This window comes from Staurois parvus, unplaced genomic scaffold (assembly GCF_062004578.1).
Source record: "Staurois parvus isolate SC_StPar_1 unplaced genomic scaffold, SC_StPar_1.0 ptg000406l, whole genome shotgun sequence".
NCBI classification, from domain to species: domain Eukaryota; kingdom Metazoa; phylum Chordata; class Amphibia; order Anura; family Ranidae; genus Staurois; species Staurois parvus.
In genome coordinates this window covers 1,591,584-1,618,407 of record NW_028318202.1, presented here as the reverse complement: position 1 = coordinate 1,618,407, position 26,824 = coordinate 1,591,584, and the positions used below count along the sequence as shown (strand labels likewise).

At 42.4% G+C, this 26,824-nt stretch overlaps 1 protein-coding gene across 2 annotated transcripts in view; it reads right to left on the bottom strand.

The window, feature by feature from the left end:
• Nucleotides 1-26,824, bottom strand: part of NUSAP1 (nucleolar and spindle associated protein 1) — a 354,820-nt gene that overhangs the window by 27,464 nt on the left and 300,532 nt on the right. For both annotated transcript variants that reach the window (XM_089686683.1, XM_089686682.1), the window contains one exon: nucleotides 6,142-6,244. In XM_089686683.1, coding sequence (XP_089542809.1) covers nucleotides 6,142-6,244 — 103 coding nt within the window. The remainder of the gene's footprint in view (nucleotides 1-6,141; nucleotides 6,245-26,824) is intronic.

Here is a 26,824-nt window from a genome sequence, read left to right as displayed (position 1 = left end):
AAGGCTGCATTACAGGCAGTCACCTTCACAGCAGGGTCGGGTACCATCCATCCGAATGGATCCGATTATGCAGTCCCTTGATTCCTATTAGAACCTTTTGGAGACTGGCAGTACTCTTACAGAGAGCTGAACTTCTGCGACCATCACCTTCAAGACACTGGCAAAAAAAACTGAGGTACTTCCTGTATAGGAGAGGTTATATAGGGAAAGACTTTCGGTTTGATTGATCTGCCAGTGTCCATTCATCTATAGGTGGTGCATAACCCAGATAGTAATAATTATAGCCTGCTCTGAGCTCAACAGCAGTTTTTGAAGTGCTTGTTTCACGGGACACACTCACATGTTGTCCAACTGCAGCCACTGAAAGACCAAACACTGCTCAGACATGGACCATGCAGTCTGGAAGGCCCAATATGCTTGATCAAGCATAAGGAAAGACTTTTTTGGACAGCCTTCTTTTTTGTGCCAATAGAAATATGTGGGGGATAGGAGTCTCTAGCCAGAGACTAGTGCACACTGCCTCAACTATTCCACAGTAGCCAGCATGTAGCAAGAAGCTGAAATTCTGTCAGAGAAAAATCTTCATCAGCCTCTGTTAAAATGCCTGCATTTCCCTTGCCATTTGCAAATGGAAGTGCACCATCCAGTTCAAGTTTTCACACATCAAAAGAGTCAGAGGAAGGCGAGTCAGAGGAGCAGTTATGGCTGTTAGCACCTACCGATTCCAGAAGTACGGATTGCCTTTGGAGTAGATCAGACATTCTGCTTTAGTCTGACAGGCTACATGTTGCGTATCTGTGAGGCAATCCATTTCAGGTGGCTGCAGCGATGTTCGTGTAAGACATTGCTCCGGAACAAAAGAAGAGCTATCAACTGTAGAGGTGCTTGAAGCTTCCTCAGAAACGGAATCCCTGTGGTTTGTCCAACATGTTCCCACTCTAATCTGCCATTGCTACGTGCCAGGCGCTAACAGAGTTCCTGTGGCTGTGTCTCTAAGGTAGAAGACAACAGGTAAGAAGGGAAATGATCATTTTGTCCACATTGCTGGTCCCATCCATGGTTTAGGCTTTGCCTGTCATGGTAGGCATACTCCCTGAAAGGGTCTGCAGGATATGGGTGCCATAGGAATAGACAACTGCCCTGGACATGTATAGTACCATTCAGCCAACTTACTTGTTGCGCCTCATACCAGGGTGTGAATGAACGTAGGTTCCAATGTCTGAAGCAAACATAACAGGCTACCCTGCAGGGTCTGGGTGTGGTTCCCATAATGTAGATCAAGGATAACCGATCTGGAAAGTGCTAGTAAACTATAAGGCAATAAAGCTATCAAATCTTGATAGAAAAGTTAGTTGAAGAAGGAAAGGAAAACTGGTGAAAAAGAAAACATTCTTTTTCAACACGAGGATGGTTCATCACCCAAGGACACTAGCAAAAAACAACCTACGCCTCATGGAGTGGGCAGGGATATATGGGTACACTGGGGGGGGGGGATTTATTATTTTTTTTTATTACAGGTACTTATATAGCGCCGTCAATTTACGCTGTGCTTTACATATATATTGTACATTCACATCAGTCCCTAACCCTCAAGGGGCATACAGTCTAAGGTCACAAACTCACATGCATACATACACATAGTAGTTTATGGGTTTGAACAAAGGAGCAATGAAAACACTACAAGTTAGTTTCCAACTCTGCAAGACTTTACATTTTATTTAGTGTACAAACCAGAAATCCAGCAAGTGATTGCTGATGGAATATCATATTATTTATTTGTATTATTTATTTCTGGTACTTATATAGCGCTGTCAATGTACGCCGCGCTTTACATATATATTGTACATTCACATCAGTCCCTAACCCTCAAGGGGCGTACAATCTAAAGGTTCCTAACTTACATTCATACATACTAGGGCCAATTTAGAAAGGATCCAATTAACCTACCAGGATGTCTTTGGAGTGTGGAAGGAAATCGGAGTACCCAGAGGAAACCCACGCAGGCACAGGGAGAACATGCAAACTCCAGGCAGGTGGTGCCGTGGTTGGGATTTGAACCAACGACCCTAGTACTGCCAGGTGGAAGTGCTAACCATTTAGCCACTGTGCTGCCCACAAAGCTTTTGGAAGTGTCCAGTCACCTGAAGGTAGTAGCATTTAACCCATAATCTAAGAATCAATTCTGTGTTCTGTACTGTAGAATTAAGAGAATAGGAATTTGGACTTACTAGTAAATTCAGTTTCTTAGAGTACAGTAGAGGACACAGGATCTTTAGTCTTTAACCACATCAAGTCTGGATATTTTCACCCCCTTCCTGTCCAAGACAATTTTCAGCTTTCAGCACTGTCATAGTTTGAATGGCAATTACTCAGGCATGCAACACTCTACCCAAATGACAGATTGAGCTATCTTTTGGTGATATTTAAGCACCAATGGGTTTTCTGTTTTTGCTATATAAATGAAAAAATACTGAAAATTGTGACAAAAAAAAAAAATAATTTAGTTTTTGTTAGAAAATTTTGCAAATAATCTTTCTTCATAAATTTAGGCCATAATGTTCTCTGCTACATTTTTTGGTAAAAATAATGCAAAACCGTGTTTATTATTTAGTTTTACTGTAGAGTCTACAAACTATTGTATATAGCTTGAGACCCTAAAATGCCAGGACAGTACAAATAACCCCTTTTTGGAAAGTAGACAGTTCAAGGTATTTAATAATGGTGAGTTTTTGAAGTTGTAATTTTATGTCACAGTTTTTTGGAAAATTAAATAAACTTTTTTCACAAAGTTGTCACACACAGCATTGACATACTAACAAACTACACCCACAAAAACATTCTGCTATGCCTCCTGAGTATGGGGACACCATACAGTGATCAGGAGTCCAGTATGGGGTATGGCAGTGATCAGGATGCTGGTATAGGGTATGACAGTGATCAAGACACTGGTATTGGGGTATGGCAGAGATCCAGATGCTGGTATTGGGGTATGGCAGAGATCCGGACGGGATATGGAAGGAAGGATGGAAGGAAGGAAGGAATGGGGGAGGGGAGGAAGAAAGGAAGGAATGAGGGAGGGGAGGAAGAAAGGAAGGAAGGAAGGAAAGGAGGGGAGAAAGGAAGGAAGATAGGGAGGAAGGAAGGAAGGAAAAGAGGAAGGAATGAGGGAGGGGAGGAAAAAAGGAAGGAAGGGAGAGAAGGAAGGGAGAGAAGGAAAGGAAGGAAGGAAGGAGGGAAGGAAAAAAAAAAGGCCAGGGGAGGGAAGAAGGAATAAAAGGAATGTCCCTCTTGCCTTTTTTTAATCCCATCCATCAATCTATCCCTCCCTCCACTTCAAGGGAAGACCTTCCTTCTCATTCCTTCCATCTTTCCTCCCTTCTCTCTTTCCTTTCCTCCTATGGGAGGGAGGGATAGAAGGAAGGGAGGGAGGAAGGAAAGAAGGAAGAAAGGAAGGAAAGAAGGAAGGAAAGAATGAAGGAAGGAAAGAATGAAGGAAGGAAGTATGGCAGAGATCAGGAAACTGGTATGGTGGGGATCAGGACGCTGGTATTGGGTATGCTGGTAATCAGGACGCTGGTATGGGGTATGGATTTGATCAGGAAGCTGGTATGGGGTATTGTGATCAGGGCGCTGATATGGCTGTGATCAGGACGGTGGTATGGGGTGGGAAGGTGATCAGGATGCTGGTATGTGCATGGCAGTGATCAGGACATTGGTACAGTGCATGGCGGTGATTTGGACATTGATATGGGGTATGGCAATAATCAGGAAACTGGTATGGCGGTGATCAGGATGCTGGTATGAGGTATGGCAGTGATCAGATGGTGTTAATGGGTATAGCGGTGATCAGATGGTGGTATGGGGTATGGAGGTGATCAGGATGCTGCTATGGGTATGGCAGTGATCAGGACGCTGGTATGGTGGTGATCAGGACACTGGTATGAGGTATAGTGGTGTTACTGGCAGCAATGGTGACACTGGGACAGGGGGCTGGCTGCAATGTTTATTTTTATTATACTGGGAGCAGTGATCAGGGATACTGGGGGCAGACTGGCACTGCAGTCTGAGTGTGCATGCAGTGTGACAGGCAGAGTATAGTCACAGGCAGCAGTTACAGACAACCTCTGAGAGCAGAGATAAACCAATGTTAACCTCTTATGTCTACCATGTGATCGCTGTGATTGGACACAGCGATCTCATAGTATAAGACCAATTTCATTGGTCCTGTACACGGTAATGTGATCCGATCTGCCTGGGGGACACAGCGACCACAGGGCTCACTGGTGAGCATCCTGTGAGCCATGCACAGGCCTGAAATCCACGGTGATCTGTGCGTACAATCGGCGTTGCTCCTGTCCCACTGTCTAAGTACTATGGGTGAACTGAAAGCAGTAACTATGGATTTAAATGCAGCTAGCTTCAGGTGTCTGGACAAACCACTGGTTTACCACACACCATTTTTCTACTATAGTTTATGGGTTTGAACAAAGGAGCAATGAAAACACTACAAGTTAGTTTCCGACTCTGCAAGACTTTACATTTTATTTAGTGTTGTGGGACCTCGCTTCAAGTGGTAGAGCTTCTTCAAAGCACACGGCAACTCGCTTATTTTTTAAGGGCCTGTTTGCCCACTTTTATTTAAATGACAGTTCAATAACATAAAGGTTTCCCACGCAGGGGTATCCACCATCACACGAATTCAAATGAACAGTATTCAGCCTCCTGGCTTGTACGCAGTTTTAAGTCTGCCTCCTGCAGACTCTTCCCAAAGTATGGCACTAGCACACAGCTAGTCCGGCTTCCACCTCTCCTAGGTGTAGCCCACCTGACTCCACGGCAGAGACCTCCCGTCTGCCTGGGTGGAGTCCTCCTAACTGCCGGGGTGGAGCCCAGAATCATGGCCTGGCTTCCCCTAAAAGGCCTGCACACACCTGTGCAATCAGCACGCTGGCTGCTCCCAAAATATGGGCCCAGGATTGGAGATTTCATCCCTCCCAAATCTCTAAGAAATCTCCAGGCTACAGGTCCCAAAACAGGCTTTACCAACCAAAGAGGAAACTGATAAACCAGTTTTCTCTGCATTAGGAGATCTGCCTGGAGCCCCTCAACCTGTAAGGTTGAGAATCCTGGGCCTCCATCGTGCTTTCCACCGTGGCAGGGTACCGCACTGCCACAGTGTACAAACCAGAAATCCAGCAAGTGTTTGCTGATGGAATATCATATTATTTATTTGTGTTATTTATTTCTGGTACTTATATAGCGCTGTCAATGTACGCCACGCTTTACATATATATTGTACATTCACATCAGTCCCTAACCCTCAAGGGGCGTACAATCTAAAGGTCCCTAACTTACATTCATACATATACATACTAGGGCCAATTTAGACAGGATCCAATTAACCTACCAGCATGTCTTTGGAGTGTGGGAGGAAACTGGAGTTCCCAGAGGAAACCCACGCAGGCACAGGGAGAACATGCAAACTCCAGGCAGGTGGTGCCGAGGCTGGGATTCGAACCAACGACCCTAGTACTGCCAGGCGGAAGTGCTAACCATTTAGCCACTATGCCCAGTGTATGTTGGCAAAATATGCTCCTTTCTACAGATCTGATAAGGAGGGGAAGGTTAAGTTAGGCACTGGCATGCAGAATTGCGGAGGGTGGATGTATGTCATAGTTTTCTCACCCAAACATTGTGAGGGGCTCCAGGGTTTGTCTGATATGGAGAAAAACAACTTTTTCTCAATATCTTTAGTCCTGTTACGGAGCTCAGAGGCTTTGTGCAGCCCTGCTGAAAAAAGCTTCACACCTCTTTAATTGATCTCCACTTTCCATGGGTGCGAGAGACTGCTGCTGGATAAAAAGGCTGACTGGACAGGACATTAAAAGTTACAAGAGCTGTCTTATTGTTTTGGGGAATCCATGAGGGAGCATCCTTTTGCAATGGGTTTAGATAGAAACGTGGTACAAGCAGATGTTTTGATTGTTTTATGCTATGAACGTGATACACAAAGTCTTCCTGAATTGAAACGGTTTGCTGCCTGACTGAATTAAAGTGCAGTATAAAACTGCTTGGACTTCCAGTCCAGTACCAATACTGGTTGTGCCTGTACTCCTCACACACATTTATGTTAGTACTTACCGTGTTGGAAGAATAGGCTGCTTGAAACTATCCCTCATGGCTGATACAGTACTCCTTGTGCCAGCATACTTCTCATTAGCTTGCCCCCAAGGTTTCAGTTTACCTGTGAAATGTAGAAGATTTTGAAAATTTCTGTCTATACATAACATTTTAATTTAGACAAAGAACTGGATTGTGTATATGAAAGTGGACCTTATTTATCCAAGTACTGCCATAAATATGATCCATACTACAGTATAGATTCAAACTTTCAGTCCCCAATTGCCCTTTCTCTGTTCAGGTTTGAATCAGAATTGTTACTACGATTCTACATACAGGCAGTTCTAAAGAAAGATGCTTTGATAAACATACATCAAAACCTTGGTTGTTTATCATAAGTAGAGGTTGGAAATTTTAAGCAATTTGACATACTACATGTAGAAAACCCCTTTAATTTTTTATTTAGGGATGCACAAAAGTTTACCAGTAACAAGCATCGCATAGCCTGTGTACCAAAGAACAATTTAGCTCACAGGATTAAAACAGTCACCCATGATAACAGACTCAATCAGTGCAGTACATGTGGAAGGCAATGTCTGTAGAAACTGAGTTCTCAGGCAATTGCTCTTAATGTCATCGTAGTCGTGTCTGACCCTAGCCACATTCTCCAACAAATTGGGATTTTGCAATGCCATATGGCAACAAGCTGTAGAAAAAAAAAGGGGGGTGGGGACAAGTGTGATTGGAAAGCTTGGGAGGGGAGGGTAAGGGGTAGCTACTGAGGTTGCAGGTAGTGTGAAGACTAACAGCCATGGAGACGATGATGGATGTGCGTTAGTTTACAGGTATTGAGAATATTCATCAGAGGTCCTAATAGAGCCACCTGGTCTTTTGTTCCTCCGATTTTCCCCTGAATAGCAAAGATCAGATGCTCCATGCTCTCTATTTCGTTCACTCTGGCAAACCATTGGGCAATAAAAGGTAGGGGAAGACTTGCTTCAACATAGCAGGAATATAGGCTCTAGGTGCGTTGAGTAAGTGTTTATGCAGAGATTTGTGGTACTTTTTCCTGGAGAGAGGAGTCAGGTTGAGGAGAACCGCTGAAGGATCATCAAACAGGGAAATGTCTGAATTTATGGACAAAATATAGGACTTACTGCCAGAATGGATGTATATCGGGGCATTCTTAGAAAGTATAGAGAAGCGTGCCTGTACAGAAGCCACATCTCCAGCACCGGTCGTCTGCCTGTGGGAACAGTTTAGCTAGCACCGACTGGGTCCTATACCACTGGGTCACGATTTTATCAGCTGTCTCCCCATACTTTCTTCACAATGAAGATTTATGAGCAAAAGAAGAATCCAATCTTTTTGGGGTTTGGAAAAAGTGAATTGTAGGTCTCCTTCCCATTTTGCAAGAAATGGAGGATGAGATTGCACATGCAAAGCTAGTAGGTGTTTGTATGAAGATGACAGAGATTTCCATATTAGGCCATCTCCCAAACAGAGCTTCTCAAATGAGGTGAGGGGCCTCTGAAAAAGATGTGGTTTGGGTAATGTGCTAATTGGAGGGCCTGCCATTGGTTTAGGAGAAGGGACCCGGGTTTTGTAAAGAGTACTACATGTTACCCAACCGGCTGGGTAGAGGCAATAGGACGCACATAACAGTCTCTGGGGTGTGTATACAGAAAAAATGGGGTATGATAGACATGGGTTAAACACAGGCCGATCTATCAGCAGCGTCATTGGAGTGGGGAAGCTCTGCAAGGACGAATGTTTATATAGCCTTCCAGATTCAGTCAAAGTAGTACCGATTAGGGGGTGGGAAGATAGATGAGAAGAATGTTGAGTGCCTGCCCAAGGTAGGCCCAATATAAGTGCCTTTGCTACATCCTGCTATAAAGAGACCCACAATTTATGGGAGCTATGTCTGCACCAGTCTACCACCCTGGCCACGTGAACTGCAGTATAATACAAAGCTGGGTCTGGAAACCATATACCCCCCCCTTTTAATTTAGGTCAAAGCGGAGTGCTCTGCTGAGTCGTGGTGGTCTCCCATGCCACACAAAGTTGACAAAGGCGGACCTCACAGAATGTAAGTATGTTTGTGGGATCTTAAAAGGCAGGGCCTGCAGTAGGTATAGAAGCCTTGGCATTGCGTTCATTTTAACCGGTTCCCCGCTGTCCTATAGCAGAACTACTGCTACAAGGCTGCACAAAATATGTGATTTTGCATTTCCGGGTAGGGAGCATACGCGCCACTCTACCCGCACCGCCACTGGAGGCTCCAGATGTCGATCACTGGGTCACGGCCGGAGATTCCCTGCTGGCACCCGACGATCACCGAGGAACAGTGAAAGTGGAGAGCTCTGTGTAAACACAGCTCTCCCCTGTCAGCACGGACATGCTGCTTTGTATTGCTCTGCATAGAAGAGCAATACAAAGCAGCATGTTGCCCTAGTAAAACACACACTGTAAAAAACAGCACACAGTTAGCCCCTTCCTGCCCAGTGGCATTAGTACAGTGTCAGAGCTTTTTATTAGCACTGATCACTGTATTAGTGTTATTGGGATGTTATTGTCATTAGGATGTAAGTGGCAGCCCCCCCCCCCAGTGTCAGAATGTCCGCCGCAGTCCCGCTATAAGTCGCTGATCGCCGCCATTACTAGTATATATAAAACAAATTCGAGTATATATACTGCCATTTGTAGAGGCTATAACGAAACCAATTAATTTACATATATTGGGATTTTCTTTAGCAAAGACATGTAGCAGAATACATTTTGGCCTAAATTTATGACTAAATTTGATTTTTAAATTTTTTTTTGTACTGGATGTTTTATAGTAAAAAGTCCAAAATATTTTTTTTTTCAGAATGGTCGGTCTTTTTTGTTTATAGCGCAAAAAATAAAAAAATGCAGAGGCGATCAAAATACCACCGAAAGAAAGTTCTATTTGTGGGGAGAAAAAAAAAAAGGACATAAATTTCATTTGGGTGCAGCTGTGCATGACCATGCAATTGTCAGTTAAAATAACGCAGTGCCATTTCGCAAAAAAAATGGTCTGGTTAGGAAGGGGGGTAAATCCTCCAGAGGGAAAGTGGTTAAGCACATTGCAGCATTCGAACCAGGATAAGGCCAAGTTGTGCCATCTTGCCAGGTCAATAGACAGGGAGGATAAGAAGGGCTGAAAATTAAGTTTAAATGTAGAGTTTAGGTACGCAGGGATTTTTGTTCCCAAGTATTGAATAGAGTGTGTGGCCCACCTAAATAGGAAATTAGGTCATAAACTAGAGAGAACAAAGTCAGGGAGAGAAATATTGAGGACCTCTGATTTTTGGAAATTAACTTTAACATTAAAATTCAAGAGAAAAATAGGACGTACCAGGCTCAAAGTAACGGGTCTTTGCCAGGCTTCAGTATAACAGAAATGCTGGCCCTTAGTAGGTCGGAGGGAACACTCTGGCAATCCGTAATGGTGTTGAAGTCTTCATGGAAGTAGGTGGTGAGCTGGGGTAGGAAGGCTGTATAGTATGCAAGTGTAAAGTCAGCGAGGCAAGGGGCCTTTCTGGGCTGGGTAGCTGCCTCTGCAAGCTCCTCCGCTGATATTGGTTGACTCTGGGATTAAGGTTCATCCTGTGTGAGGACAGGAATTTGGGCCTCTTGTAAATAGTTTGTGATGTCAGAAAGTGGAGTCGTGTTGGAAGGCAGAGGGAACCAATTTCAAGTCATAGAGAGCAGAGTAGAATTTGCAGGAAGGTATCTGCTAGCTCTGAAGTCATATAAATTTTGGTACACAATGAGGTAGTCAGTTCATGCGCTGTCATACAATGCTGTACCCAAATGAAATTTATGTCCTTTTTTTCTACACAAATAGAGCTTTCTTTTGGTGGTATTTGATCACCTGTGCGCATTTTATTTTTCGTGCTATTAACAAAAAAAGACTAAAAATTTTGAAGAAAAACGATATTTTCTACTTTCGGCTATAAAAAATATATAGTAAACTCAAAGTTAGTTATAAATTTAGGCCAAAATGTATTTTGCTACATGTTTTTGCTAAAAAAAATAATCCCAATAAGTGTATATTGATTGCATGATTGCGTGTGAAAGTTATAGCGTCTACAAACTATGGTATAGATACTGCAATTTACGCCATTTTTTGCTATACAGCACTGCACTAGTTTAACTGAGAATTGCACGGTCATGCAATACGGTACATAAATGAAATTTATGTCCTTTTTTTCACACAAATTGAGCTTTCTTTTGGTGGTATTTGATCACCTGTGCACTTTTTATTTTTGGCGCTATAAACAAAAAATATTTTGAGGAAAAAAATTTTTTTGGAAAAAAAACGATATTTTCTCATTTTGGTCATAAAAAATATCCAAAAAACTAAAATGTCATAAATGTACGCCAAAATGTATTCTGCTACATGTTTTTGGTTAAAAAAATCCCAATAAGTGTATAATTTATTGCTTTGTGTGAAAGTTATAGCATCTACAAACTATGGTATAGATAATGGAATTTACACAGCTTTTACTTTCTGATTGCCCATCATATTTCTTGAGGTGCTAAAATACCAGGAAAGTACAAACACCCTCAAATGACCCCTTTTTGGAAAGTAGACACCCTAAGCTATCTGCTGAGAGGCATATTGAGTCCATGGAAGATTTATTTTTTTCTATAGGTTGACAAAAACTTGTGTTTTTTTTACACAACATTGTCATTTAAATGATATATTTCTCACACAAGCCATGGGTATATGTGGAATTAAACCCCAAAATACATTCTGCTTCTTCTACTGAGTATGGGGATACCACATGTGAGACTTTTTGGGAGCCTAACCATATACAAGAGTCTGAAAGGTGCGTAACTTCCTCATTTCACTACTTATCACAGTTTCGAAGGCCCTGATAGCACCAACCAGGATAGCTCCAAACCCCCCCCCCAATTACCCCTTTTTGGAAAGTAGACACCCCAAGGAATTTAAAAAGAGGCATGGTGAGAATTTTGCAGAACTAATTTTTTTTCTCACAAGGTTTTGAAATCTAAAGAAAAGAAAAGAAAAGAAAAAGTGGTCATTTGGGGGGTTTGGTACTATCCTGGCATTTCAGGGCCTCCGAAACTGAGATAGGTAGTCAGGAAGTGTAATGAGGAAATAAAGCCCTTTAAAAGCCTGATGGTGCTTATTGGATTTTGGGGTCCTGAACTTGGCTAGACTGCAAAAACGTCTCACATGTAGTGCCCCCATACTCGGGAGAAGTAGCAGAATGTATTTTGGGGAGTAATTCCACATATACCCGTGGCATGTGTGAGCAATACATCATTTAAATGACAACTTTTTTTTAAAAAAAACCGAAACATTTTTTGCCATTTTCCAAAAACTTGTGGTAAAAAAAACAATTCTTCTATTGATTCAACATGCCTCTCAGCAAATAGTTTGGGGTGTCTACTTTCCAAAAAGGGGTCGTTTTGGGGGGTAGGGGCATTTTATGCCCAGCATTAGAAGTTTATGCCACACATCACTCAACCACCTGAAGATCAAGCCTTTTCTGACACTTTTTGTTCACATGAAAAAAATCTGTATTTTTTGCCAGGAAATTAATTTAAACCCCAAACATTATATATTTTTTTTAAAGCAAACAACCTAGTGAATAAAATGGTGGGTGCTGCAATTTTTTATGTCACATAGTACTCGCGCAGCGATTTTTCAATCGCAATTTAAAAAAAAAAAACATAAAAAAACCCCCCACAAATCTTTTTACTTTTAATGCACAAAAACACAAAATATTGGCCAATTATTTGGTAAAATATAAAAGATGATGGTATGCTGAGTAAATAGATACCAAACATGACATGCTTTAAAACTGCGCATTCCTCGTGCAATGGCGACAAACTGCATACGTTTTTAATATCCATAGGCAACGTTTTAAAAGCCTTTACAAGCTACCATTTTAGATTTAGAGGAGGTCTAGTGTTCAAATTACTGCCCTTGATCTGACGTTCATGGCAATACCTCACATGCGTGGTGCAACCGCTGTTTCCATACTGGCACAAGGTCAATGCTCACAAACGCAGATGCGCATTTTTCTTTTTTTTTTCAATTATTATTTTTACACTGTCCCCTTCATTTTTTTTTATCACTTTTAATGCTATCACAGGGAATACAAATATCCTCTATAACTTCAATGGGCATTGTCATATACTCTTTTTTGAGAAATCTGGAGCCTATCAGAGTCTAGATCTCTCCTCTGGCCTTACATTATCTAATCAAACCAAGATCGGTGTGATCAGAAGCTTTCCCAATTTACAAATGGTGCTGTTTATATTCTGTGAAACTGAAGTGATGAAATGCTCATAGCTTCCGATTTCTGGTCTCCAATCAGCTCTATGGTCAGCTGGCAGAAACACCGGCTGCATTCTCAGATTGTCCCGATGGCACTGCCCCAGAAGGCCATGGAAGGTACAAACACTGGTCACTTTGTGTGGAGAATATTCCCCCTTATTAGGGGAATCACAGATATCTTACATTATCCCTGCTGCCATTCACTTCCAAGATCCTTGAGCGCTTAGCCTACAACCGCCTAAGCGCCCACCTCACTGACTACAACCTCCTTGACCCACTACAATCTGGCTTCCGTCCCCTACACTCCACCGAAACCGCCCTACCTAAAATCACTAACGACCTGCTAACCGCCAAAGCTAATGGCCACTACTCAATCCTCCTGCTCCTCGACCTCTCCGCGGCCTTTGACACAGTCGACCACCCCCTCCTCCTTACTAAACTGCACTCCTTTGGCGTCAGGGACGCTGCTCTCTCCTGCTTCTCCTCCTACATATCCCAACGCTCCTTCAGCTGCCACCTCTCCCTTTCTGTTGGAGTCCCCCAAGGTTCTGTCCTTGGACCCCTCCTTTTCTCCATCTACACCTCCTCCCTTGGCAAACGGATACACTCCCACAGCTTCAACTATCATCTCTATGCAGACGACACACAAATTTACCTCTCCACCCCTCACCTCACCTCCTCACTCTCCGCCCGCATCGCCCACCTCCTGAACGACATATCAGACTGGATGTCGCTCCATTTCCTCAAGTTAAACCTGTCCAAAACCAAGCTCCTAGTTTTTCCCCCAGGCCATGCCCCCCTCCTCCATCCTCTCCATCACGACTAGCAACGCCACCATCAATCCCACCCCACACGCCAAAGTCCTGGGTGTCACCCTGGACTCAAACCTTTCCTTTCAACCTCATGTCCAATCACTATCAAAGTCATGCAGGCTCCACCTCCGCAACATCTCCAAAAACGCACGTTCCTCACCCCAGACACTACTAAACAACTCGTACACTCCCTCATTATCTCACGCCTGGACTACTGCAACTCCCTTCTTACTGGCCTACCCAAACAAATGCTATCCCCACACCAGTCTATCCTGAACTCAGCGGCTAGACTCATCCACCTCACCAACCGCTCCACATCTGCCACCCCCCTCTGCCAATCCCTTCACTGGCTCCCGGATGCCCAACGCATTAAATTCAAATTACCAACTCTGACATACAAAGCCAATCACAATGCTGCCCCAAGCTACCTAACTGACCTGATACCCAAATACTACCCTACCTGTGTCCTTCACTCCTCACAGGACCTCCTACTCTCCAGCTCCCTGGTCTCCTACTCCCACACCTGACTGCAGGACTTCTCCAGGACTTCCCCCATCCTCTGGAACTCCCTACCCCAATCCATCAGACTGTCACCTACCCTCCTCACCTTCAAGCGCACCCTAAAAACCCATCTCTTCAGGGAAGCCTACACCACCCTCACCTAACAACCGATCTCCTCCACTCCATCCCCCACAGCCACTTCCTCCTGTACCACTATCCCCTCCCTCCTAGATTGTAAGCTTGAAAAAGCAGGGCCCTCGAACCCCTCGTGTATTGTATCGTACTGTATTGTCTCATGTTCTGTCCCCCTCGCTAATGTACAGCGCTGAGCACACCCTTCGGCGCTATATAAATACCGTATAATAATAATAATACATTAGTAGGGGTGTTTTGGGGTTTTTTTTGGAATTATATTTTTTCTGGGTAGAGATTATCCAGGTCACTTGTGTTGAGTTGTTTGATTGCACCTTATGAGGCCTTAGAGAGCACCTCACAACACATTATTGGGTACTATAGAGTTGATTGGCACCAAATACTGTAGACCCACATTGGATTTTATCACCATATTATTGTTTTTGCATGTTAATTATATTTATGTATTTATTTATATATCATTACCTATCTAAGTATTAATTATATTGTATTTTATGTTATAGCGATGCACTAATATTATTATATTGAACCATATGTTAATGTTTCCGCTGTCAGCGGGGTTCCCCACTGACAGCTGAATGTAAAAATTGCTGGCGATTAAAAAAAAATTAATTGCCGGCAATTTACTCAGCTATCAGGTGACAGTTTTTAAAATGTACTTACCATTTTTTTTTTTTTTTTTTTCACTATACAGTAGTTCAGAAATTCAGCAGTCACTTTCCCCCTCCAGCTAAAAGTTTTTTAGTTTATTTCCCAAGTTAAAAGATACAATGTTTCCTTTCAGTTTCTTAAAAGATACAAAGTATCCTTTAGCTCCGGGGAAATTGACAGCTAATGTTGTGAGCTATAGTGAAGAAAAAAAAAAAAAAAAAAAAAGATGGCATTTGCATTTAAAATTCAGCATTGACATACACTTCGTATTGTGAAATAAATTAGTAAAAAATTTGTACACCGAGGCATAATTTTCAATGGCTTTTCATTCGTAAACCGAAAATTACGTTAACAGAGGCATTCGTAAACCGAGGTATTACTGTATATGCTGTGGTTTTTTTTGTATGCAGCCTGTGGGCTGAATGAAAAAAAAAAGAGAAGAAATCTCTGCCAGAAAAAGTGTGTGATATGCCCACCATTAGAATATACCTCCCTGCATCCACCCACTTCTAATGGTGGGCACACATTAGGTCACACGGTGCCACATGCGCCAGTTCCAAGATTGTACAAATGTCTAAATTGTGTCACGCTTGAATAAAAATTGTCCACGTATAAGTGGCACCTTATATGGAAAAAGGATGACACCAAGTCCCACACTATCTTGCTACTACTCCCCATGCAGTCTGGGCATCTGGGGGCTCCATGTGACTATCTTTTCCCTTGTAAATCCGAAACTTATAAGTATAGCCTGTTGTCCCCTCACAGGTCTTATACATCTTGACCCCTTATCTGGCACGCTTGCTGGGGAGAAATTGTTTGAATGCAAGGCGGCCAGAAAAATTAATCAACGCAGATGTTTTGCTGGGGAGTATAGACATCTGCAAATTTTTCGTTAAGGTGATTTGTGAGGGGCTGAATTTTGTGGAGCCGGTCAAATTCAGGACGTCAGAGTGTGTTGAAATGCATAAAACACATTATACTCTCATAACTATGCCTGGTCATGGCAGCAGAGAACACGGGCATATGATGAATTGGGTCTGTGGACCAATACAACCGCAATGAATGTTTTTTCTTTAATAATGTCCATGTTGAGGGTTAGGTCCAAAAAAAAAAAATTAAATTCGGAAACCGTAATGAGTTTCCATGCGAATGGTCTGGCAAGGTTTGGATTTGGGTTGGCGGTGATAAATTGTTGTGCATATAAAATGCTTTGATCCACAATCAATGCATACAGATCTTCCGTGAAAAACAGCTCCAAAAAATCAAGGGGAGTAGTTAAATTTGCTGTTTCCACCTGAATTCCGGGTTGGGCAGTGAATGGGGGAAGCACGGGTGCTGCAGAATTTGTGGACTGCCCATTGGGATTTGCAAGCACATCCGGAAGGATACTTGGGGCTCTACAGGCCTGTGTGCAAATTCTTGGTGGTTGCGGGACACTACTTGTGCTCGCCACCGCACCAGCTTGTACTGCACTTATGGGACTCACCATGTTGCCAAGTCATACTGCAGTGCTGGTATTATTATTATACAGGATTTATAAAGCGGCAACAGTTTGCTCAGTGCTTTACAAAATAACGGGAGACAATACAGCAACAATACATTTCAATACAAGAGGGTTGGGAGGGCCCTGCCCCTTGGAGCTTACAATCTAAGACATATGTGAAAAACCAGGATATACTAGGCCACTAGTACTCGCCAGTTCACCAAAAGGTAGCGTGGCACGAGTATTGGCACTCTGCTGCATATGAGAGTCATCAAAATTTACTGGCAAGTGCTAAGATCAGGCCTGATTCTGTGAACACTGAGGTTTTGTGTGCAGTGTATCAAGTGACAGTGACCTACTGACATGCACTTGCTGGGGGAGAAGGGGGGGGGGGGTAAGCATAGGGGCTAAACACAGGTGCTGGTAGGTGCCAGGGCTGATCCCGCTAACGCTGCATTTTTGGGGACGCTATACTAATATGAACGCTCCTATAGTGCTCATCTCAAAGATATTGATCCGTTCAGACACTATACTAGCAATGGAGGTTTATTGTGTATAAGCGTCTAACTGGCAATCAAGGGGTTAAATGTGATGACTGGTGTACTGACAGGCAATCTGACGTTATCTGGGAGGGGCGTGAAAACCACAGGAGCACAAATCACATATATATTGGACTTTTTGCTATAAAACATGTCCAGTAAAAAAATGTAAAAACCAAATTTCATAAAATTTATGCCAATGTTAAAAAATGGTGCCGTGCCCTTATATTAAACCTGTGTTAGGATTGATTAAAATACTGACTTGATGAGAATGATTAGTTCCCTAAATACAGTTGCATAAATTACTTCAATATAAATCAATTATCCAATTCATTAAATTGCACATTACTGGACCATAAATGTAATAATAAAAAAAAATTATATATATATATATATCAATAATTATTTAAATAAATATAAATGTCCAATATATATGAAAGTCCAATTAAGGGTGAAATACCATCTTATTGGGACTTCCTGAGAGTGCTATAGTATAATATTCACATAATCCCGGATAGTCTATAAGTAGAACTGCTAGAACAGCAAAGGGTTACTTGATGTGTTCCTCTGTGGAAAGCAAGCTGGATAATTCGCCTCTCTGCTCCTGGTTATCCTGCTATGGATAGATCCAGGGTGAGGTCCTCCCTCCAACAGGTTCTATGTGCTTTCTCCCTATTACTCCACGTTTGTGCCAGGAAAAAGAAAAGGAGAGGAATAGTGCCTTATCCTTGGTATAAAATATATTTACTTGTGCCAATTTGCACTTACAAGAATTAAAATTATACAGCGCTTTCAGTAAATGTAATGTGTCCAGCCTGAGCGGCGTGCAGACACACACTGCCTATACTCGCCATTCCAAGGAGTTGGGTACGTGGTGACGTCAGGGGAGGGGCATTGACGTCACCACGTACCCGACTCCTTGGAACGGCGAGTACAGGCAGTGTGTGTCCGCACGCCGCTCAGGCTGGACACATTACATTTACTAAAAGCGCTGCATAATTTTAATTCTTGTAAGTGCAAATTGGCACAAATACTGTAAATATATTTTATACCAAGGATAAGGTATCCTGTATATTGTCTTATATATATATATTATATATATTATAGGTATATTGTCTTAGGCGACCCCAAAGGGGTCGCGACCCACAGGTTGAGAACCGCTGCTTTACATGCATGTTAACTTTAATGGTATCCCAGTCTGAGCCCTTAGGGTTTAATATTGAGTTGGCCCTCCCTTTGCAGCTATAACAGCTTCAACTCTGGGAAGGTTGTCCAAAAGTTTTAGGAGCGTGTCTATGGGAACGTTTGACCAGTCTCCCAGGAGCACATTTGTGAGGTCAGGCACAGATATCAGACGAGAAGGCCTGGCTCGCAGTTTCTGCTCTAATCCATCCCAAAATTGTTCTATCGGGTTGAGGTCAGGACTCTGTGCAGGCCAGTCAAGTTCCTTAACCCCAAACTCACTCATCCATGTCCTTATAGACCATGCTTTGTGCACTGGTACACAGTCCTGTTGGAACAGGAAGAGGCCATCCCCGAACTGTTCATACAAAGCTGGGAGCATGAAATTGTCCAAAATGTCTTGGTATGCCGACGTCTTAAGAGTTCCCTTTACTGGAACAAAGGGGTCAAGTGAAACCCCTGAAGAACAACCCCACACCATAATCCCCCCTCCACCAATTTTTACACTTGGTACAATGCAGTCAGGCAAGTACCATTCTCCTGGCAACTACCAAACCCTGACATATCCATCGGATTGCCAGACAAAGAAGCGTGATTCGTCACTCCAGAGAACATGTCTCCACTGCTCTAGTCAAGTGGCAGTGTGCTTTACACCACTGCATCTGACGTTTTGCATTGCACTTGGTAATGTAAGACTTGGATGCAGCTGCTCGGCCATGGACCCATTCCATGAAGCTCTCTAGGTACTATTCTGAAGGCCACGCGAAATTTGGAGGTCTTTAGCTATTGGCTCTGCAGACAACGACTTCTGCACAAAGTGCGCTTCAGCATGCGCTGACCCAACTCAGCAATGAAGTGGTAAGCCAGTGACAGTTATTCCCAGTTGCTTCCACTTTGTTATAATACCACTAACAGTTGACGGTAGGATATTTAGTAGCAAGGAAATTTCACGCATGGACTTATACAATCTACCCAATCTGATCTGGCTAACCAGGTCATACAACTCCATTTGCTTGTTGATGATTTAGAAAACCGTGGGCAAAACATCAGGCTCCGGGGTATACCAGAGAGTGTTCCACAAGCAGACCCGTGTGCCCACATTACCTCCATTTTCAACAGATACCTGGACCGCCCTCATGACACCGAGGTTGTCATAGATGGGGTCCACAGGATTCTTGGCCCAGGCCCTGCTTTATTGGGATGTCCACATGATGTGTTGTGCCGCCTGCACTCATATTGCCTCAAGGAAGATATTCTACAACAAGCCTGGAGAGCTGGAGTGCTGGAATTTGACTGAGCCCCGGTTCACATACTCCCCAATATTAAAAAAAAAAACCTTGATGCGCTAGACTCTAAAGCCTCTACTAGACCGAATCCTGGAGCTGGGGATGACATACAAATGGGGTCATCTAATCGTGCGTAAAGGCAATTGTACCTTTCCATTACAACACCCATCCGATCTCCCAGCACTATTTGCCTTCGCCGAAATGGATCCCCTTTCAATTCCCAGCTGGCTTACCATTAATGCCAACCTGGACCCTCCTGAGCAAATAGTCCAGAGCAAGCCGTAAAGAGTCTGTGCAAACCGCAGACTCTGAAAAAACTGACAACAAGCAGCTGTTGGAATTCTAGAGTTGTGAAAAAACTCTATTAATATTCTTGTGTCTTTAGGTGATTGTAGGAATAAATCCTATAGCCAGTTAAAAAAAAATCAGTGTGACTTTATTAGATCACACACAAAAGATACAAAGTCAATACAAAAAACAACAATTTCAAATACAAAAAGAAATGTAGATTAAAATAAAAATAAAAGATATAAGTTGTTTGTTCCTTGAATGAAAGCAAAATATGTAGTTTCTTTGTTAACTGGTTGCCGACCAGCCGCAGTGTTTTTACTGTGGCAGGGCGGAACCTCTGTGCAGAGCGCCAGTTTTTAATGTCGCTCTGCAAAACAGGTAGGGGGCGTGTGCGAGGCATGTGCCCGCCCCACCGATCGCGAGGCGTGTGCCCGCCCCACTGATCGCGGCAGTGGGTGTCCATGACCGGGTCCCGGCCGGTCATTACCCGCTAGGTCCCAGCGATTACCGGTAATCACTGACAGAGAGCACAGCTGCAGTATTTTCCCGTAAAGCTCACACCCCCGCCCCCTAGTAAAACACTCCCCTCACACAGTTAACCCTTTCATTACCTTAAAAATGTTAACTCCTTCCTCACCAGTGCCATTAGTACAGTGTCAGTGATTTTTTTTTTTTTGCACTGATCACTGTATTGGTGTCACTGGGGATGTCAGTGACCCCAAGTCAGTTCCCCCCCAGTGTCAAAATGTCCACCGCAGTCCCGCCATAAGTCGCTGATTGCCGCCATTATTAGTATAATAAAAAAAAAATCCCAGTATCTTTCCCGCCATTTGTAGACGCTATAACTTTCAAGTAAACTAATTAATTTACACGTATTGGGATTTTTTTTTTTTTTTTAGTTAAGATATGTCGCAGAATACATTTTGGCAGAAATTTATGACTAAATTTGATTTTTAAATTTTTTTACTGGACATGTTTCATAGCAAAAAGTCCAAAATATCGTTTTTTTTTTCTCAAAATTGGCAGCCTTTTTTTTTATAGCGCAAAAAAAAAAAAACACCGCACAGGCGATCAAATACCACCAACAGAAAGCTCAATTTGTGGGAAAAAAAGATGTAAATTTAATTTGGGTGCAGTGTTGCATGACCGCGCAATTGTCAGTTAAAGTAACGCAGTGATGTAACACAAACCGCTTCTGTAACTGCTTCCTGACTGCCCTATAGCAGAAATACTACTACAGGGCGGCATGGGTGCGCAAAATCACATATATATATATATATATATACATATATATATATATATATATATATATATATACACAAGCATACATACAGTACAATATATACACATACATACACATACGTGATTCGCGCTCCTGTGGTTTCCACGCCCCTCCCAGATAGCGTCAGATTGCCCGTCAGTACACCAGTCATTACATTTAACCCCTTGATTGCCAGGAGCACGCTCATGCAAAATAAACCTACATTGCTAGTATAGTGTCTGAACGGGTCAATATCTTTGATCAGATCAGCACTATACTAGCGTTCACATTAGTATAGCGTCCCCAAAAACGCAGCGTTAGCGGGATCAGCCCCGGCACCTGCGTTTAGCCCCTATGCTTAACCCCCCCCCCCTTCTCCCCCAGCAAGTGCAGTGTCAGTAGGTCACTGTCACTTGATACATTGCACACAAAACCGCAGTGTTCGCAGAATCAGGCCTGATCTCTGTTAGCACTTGCCGGTAAATTTTGAAGAGTGCCAGTACTAGTGCCACTCTACCTTTTGGTGAACTGGCGAGTACCAGCGGTCTAGTACATCTTGGTCTTTCACATACCTCCTTGATTTTTGGAGCTGTTTTTCACGGAAGATCTGTATGCATTGATTGTGGATCAAAGCATTTTATATGCACAACAACTTATCACCGCCAGCCCAAATCCAAACCTTGCCAGACCAGTCGCATGGAAACTCATTACGGTTTTCGAATTTACATTTTTTTGGGCCTAACCCTCAACATGGGCATTACTAAAAGAAATGAATTGCGGTTGTATTGGTCCGCAGACCCGATTCATCATATGCCCGTGTTCTCTGCTGCCATGGCCAGGCATAGATATGAGAGTATAATGTGTTTTATGCATTTCAACGACAATATACTCTGTCATCCTCGGGGTGACCCTGAATTTGACTGGCTCCACAAAATTCATCCCCTCACAAATCACCCTAACCAAAAATTTGCAGATGTCTATACTCCCCAGCAAAACATCTGCGTTGATGAGTCCCTCATTAATTTTTCTGGCCGCCTTGCATTCAAACAATTTCTCCCCTGCAAGCGTGCCAGATATGGGGTCAAGATGTAGAAGACCTGTGAGAGGGCAACAGGCTATATTTATAAGTTTTGGATTTACGAGGGAATAGATAGTCACGTGGAGCCCCCTGGATGCCCAGACTACATGGGGAGCAATGGCAAGATAGTTTGGGACTTGGTGTCATCCTCTTTCCATATGGGGTACCACTTACAGTTGCAAGAAAAAGTATGTGAACCCCTTGGGATTACGTGGAGTTTTGCATGAATTGGGCATAAAATGTGCTCTGAACGTCATCTAAGTCACAACAATAGAAGAACACAGTCTGCTGAACATAATACTACACATTAGATGTTGCCATGGTTTAATTGCACATAACATGTAAACATTCACAGTGCAGGGAGGAAAAAGTATGTGAACCTTTGGACTTAATAATTGGTTGACCCTCCTTTGGCAGCAATAACCTCAACCAAACGTTTCCTGTAGTTGCAGATCAGGCCTGCACAACGATCTGGAGTAATTTTGGACCACTCCTCTTCACAAAACTGTTTCAGTGTAGCAATATTCTTGGGATGTCTGGTGTGAATCGCTCTCTTAAGGTCATGCCACAGCATTTCATTCGGGTTGAGGTCAGGACTCTGACTGGCCCACTCCAGAAGGCGTATTCTATACTGTTGCAGCCATTGTTTTCTTGAATTACTTGTATGCTTTGACGTACTGGTACATCACTTGACTTTGAATGGTGATACCAGGATGATGCCTACAGCTGCAGGCATCATCCGGGTATCGTTTTTTTCAGCCGGCGATCGGCTTCCATGTAAAGGCAATCCTAGTGGCTAATTAGCTGAAGGATTGCTTTTACAAGCAGCGGGAGATGATGCCCCCCTCCCCCGCTGCCTTCCACGCCCTTCTCGGGCAGTCTCGTGCCATCGGGGGAACCTGAGAATGCAGCTGGTGTTTCTGCCAGCTGACCATAGAGCTGATTGGAGACCAGAGTGGTACCAATCATCTCTATAGTCTAAGAATTCGGAAGCTACAAGCATTTAATCACTTCAGTTTCGCAGGATATAAACAGCACCATTTGTAAATAGGGAAAGCATCTGGGAAAAGCTATAGCCGATATTTGCATTCCCTGTGATAGCATTAAAAATGATTTAAAAAAAAAAAATCACCCCTCCCATGCATGTGAGGTATTGCCGTGAACGTCAGATCAAGGGCAGTAATTCTAACAGTAGACCTCTTCAGTAAATCTAAAATGGTAGCTTTTAAAGGCTTTTAAAATGTTGCCTATGGATAATAAAAATGTTTGCAGTTTGTCGCCATTGCACGGGGCATGCGCAGTTTTAAAGCATGTCATGTTTGTTATCTATTTACTTGGCATACCATTATCTTTTATATTTTACCAAATAATTGGCCAATATATTGTGTTTTTGTGCATTAAAAGTAAAAAAAGTGTTTTTTTTTTTTTAAATTTGGTTTTGAAAAATCGCTGCGTGAGTACTATGTGCCATAAAAAAATTGTAGTACACACCATTTTATTCACTAGGGTGTCTGCTTTAAAAAATATATGTTTGGGGGTTTAAATTAATTTCCTAGCAAAAAATACTGATTTTTTTCATGTGAACGAAAAGTGTCAAAAAAGGCTTGATCTTCAGGTGGTTAGAAGAGTGAATGATGTGTGGCATAAACTTCTAATGCTGGGCATAGAATGCCCCCATGCCCCAAAACAACCCCATTTTGGAAAGTAGACACCCCAAACTATTTGCTGAGAGGCATGTTGAATCAATAGATGTTATTTTTTTACCACACGTTTTTAAAAAATGACCAAAAAAAAAAGTTTTTTTTTTTTTAAACACAAAATTGTCACTTAAATTATTTACTGCTCACACACGCCATGGGTATATGTGGAATTACTCCCCAAAATACATTCTGCTACCTCTCCCGAGTATGGGGGTATCACATGTGAGAGACGTTTTGGCAGTCTAGCCAAGTACAGGACCCCAAAATCCAATAAGCACCTTCAGGCTTTTAAAGGGCTTTATTTCCGCATTACACTTCCAGACTACCCATGACAGTTTCGGAGGTCCTGAAATGCCAGGATAGCACATAACCCCCCAAAATGACCCCTTTTTGGAAAGTAGACACCCCAAGGAATTTGATAAAAAGAACAGTAAGTATGTTGCAGATCTCATTTGTTGCCACAAGTTTTTGGAAAAAGAAAAAAAAAAGTATTCTATTCTTTTTATATATTTCAAAACCTTGTGAGAAAAAATAAGATCTGCAAAATACTCACCATGCCTCTTTTAAATTCCTTGGGGTGTCTACTTTCCAGAAAGGGGTCATTTGGGGGGGGGGGGTTTGGTGCTATCCTGGCATGTCAGGGCCTTCAAAACTGTGATAGGTAGTGAGGAAGTTTAATGATTAAGTTACGCACCTTCAGGCTTTCAAAGTGGTCATTGGATTTCAGGCTCCTGTATGTGGCTAGGCTCCCAAAAAGTCTCACACACGTGGTATCCCCGTACTCGGTAGAAGTAGCAGAATGTATTTTGGGGTGTAATTCCACATATACCCATGGCTTGTGCAAGAAATAAATCATTTAAATGACAACTTTGTGTAAAAAAAAATGTTTTTGTTGTCATTTTCCAGAAACGTGTGGAAAAAAATAAATCTTCCATGGACTCAATATGCCTCTCAGCAGATAGCTTAGGGTGTCTACTTTCCGAAAAGGGGTAATTTGAGGGTGTTTGTACTATCCTGATATTTTAGCACCTCAAGAAATGTGATGGGCAGTCAGAAAGTAAAAGCTGTGTAAATTCCATTATCTATACCATAGTTTGTAGACGCTATAACTAGCAGAATACATTTTGGCCTAAATTTATGATGACATTTTAGTTTTTTTGGATATTTTTATGACTGAAATGAGAAAAAATAGTTTTTCGCAAAAAAATTTTTTTCTTCAAAAATTTTCTGGTTATAGCGCCAAAAATAAAAAGTGCACAGGTGATCAAATACCACCAAAAGAAAGCTCTATTTGTGTGAAAAAAAGGGACATAAATTTCATTTATGTACCGTATTGCATGACTGCGCAATTGTCCGTTAAACTAGCGCAGCGCTGTATAGCAAATAAATGGAGTAAATTGCAGCATCTATACCATAGTTTGTAGACGCTATAACTTTCACACAAAGCAATCAATATACACTTATTGGGATTTTTTTTTACCAAAAACTTGTAGCAGAATACATTTTGGCCTAAATTTATAACTAACTTTGAGTTTACTATATATTTTTTATAGCTGAAAGTAAAAAATATTGTTTTTCTTCAAAAGTTGTGGTCTTTTTTTGTTTATAGCGTGAAAAATAAAAAGCCCACAGATGATCAAATACCATCGAAAAAAGCTCTATTTGTGTGAAAAAAGGACGTAAATTTCGTTTGGGTGCAGCATTGCATGACCGCGCAATTATCAGCTGAATTAGTGCAGCGCCGAGTAGCAAAAAGAGGCCTGGTCAGGAAGGGGGGGGGTAAATCCTCAGGAGGTCAAGTGGTTAAAGCATGTGTGCATGTGTGTGTCCTTTGTTCAGCAAGCTTAAAATGGCTCCAGAACCCTTGTCTCTTTCAGCTTTAAAAAGCTTCTTTTGTTTCAAATTTGCGGGCTCATTAACCACTCCTCTTTTCACCTCCCACTGTAATTTAGGCTTGTGTAACTTGAGTTCATGCTAGCTTCAGACAGCCTAATTAACATGATTGACTAATTCAGGAGGGGTTGACAGTTGGAGTTTTGTGTTACATAGCAAAACTGAGCTGTCCAGACAAAATGTGACTGATGAACAAAAATATAAGCTCTCAAACTTATTAAATGAAATCATAACAAAGTATACATTACATAGGCCTGCTTTAAGAAAATATAAACTTAAAACTATTAATCATTCAGCTAGACCTTACCTTCTGAAATTACCCAACTCCAGACACACATAATTCACATCTGTTACCACTTACCTCAAAACCTTTACCATTCACATCCAAATAGAGGGTGGGGGCCCCTTGGGTCGGGGCTCGACTTCCGACTGTGCCTTACCGCTTCCCCATTTAGTTATTCTCTGCCTGGGTGGCAGTAGAACAGCTCATTCAAGCTCTAACCTATAGGACCCTCTCTTCCATCTACTCTCTATTTTGCTTGACCTTTCTTACATTTTTTCTTCAGCTCATTCTCAACACCCTCACTTTTTGCCCACTTCTCACTCTCCCCCCCCCCCCCCCCATCTCTTCATCTGAGGATGCGGTATAAGCAAGCTCAGCAGGCTATGGCGATGAAATTTGGAACATCATGGGATTAAACTCCCCAGAGAAACGAACTTGCTGTCTCACCGAACTTTGGAGACTGAAGGTTCATGTAGTCTGCCAGAAACCAATTTCAGAGTTGATAAAATCCTGAGGCTTACCAAGAAAAAAAAAACTTCCCTATGGTGTATCACAGCCCTTCACCATCTTCTAAATCCAAAGGAACCAGCATACGGATTGTTAAATCAATCCCCTGACAGTTCCTGGACTAGTACCATGACCCGGAGGACAGATTCCTCCTTCTGAAAGGAAAAATTTATACTCAGATGTTCACTCTGGCTAATGTATATCAACCCAATACCAACCAACTTTCGAATAGTTTCCACTCTCGATTTCTTTTTGGAAGGCCCCCCTTTACTTGGAGGAGATTTTAACCTGACCAATGACCCTCGTAAGGACTCCTCAGTGGGTTCCGCTGCCCTTCCTAAAGGACTGAGACTGCGTCTCAAAGATCTCCTTCACTTGCAACAACTAGTCGATATTTGGTGTATCTTTCACCCCCACGAACGAGACTGCACGTACTTTTCTCCCTCTCATGGTTCTTTTTCTAGAATCTAATTCTTTCTGATAGAACATTCCTCCATCTCTCTGACCTCTAAGACTGATTTAGGCAATATTGCGCTCCCCAATCACGCTCCAATCTCCCTAGCAATTGCTCCCCACCAAAGACAACCAGAGACGCCGCTATGGCACCTTAATATTATTAGCTGACAAACGGCAATTAGATGTTTTTTTTTTTCCACAAACTCCGGATCAGTTGCCAACCCCCTCTCTTTGTGGTCGGCTCATAAGTGCTACATCTGAGGTATCTTCATTAAACATGGACAT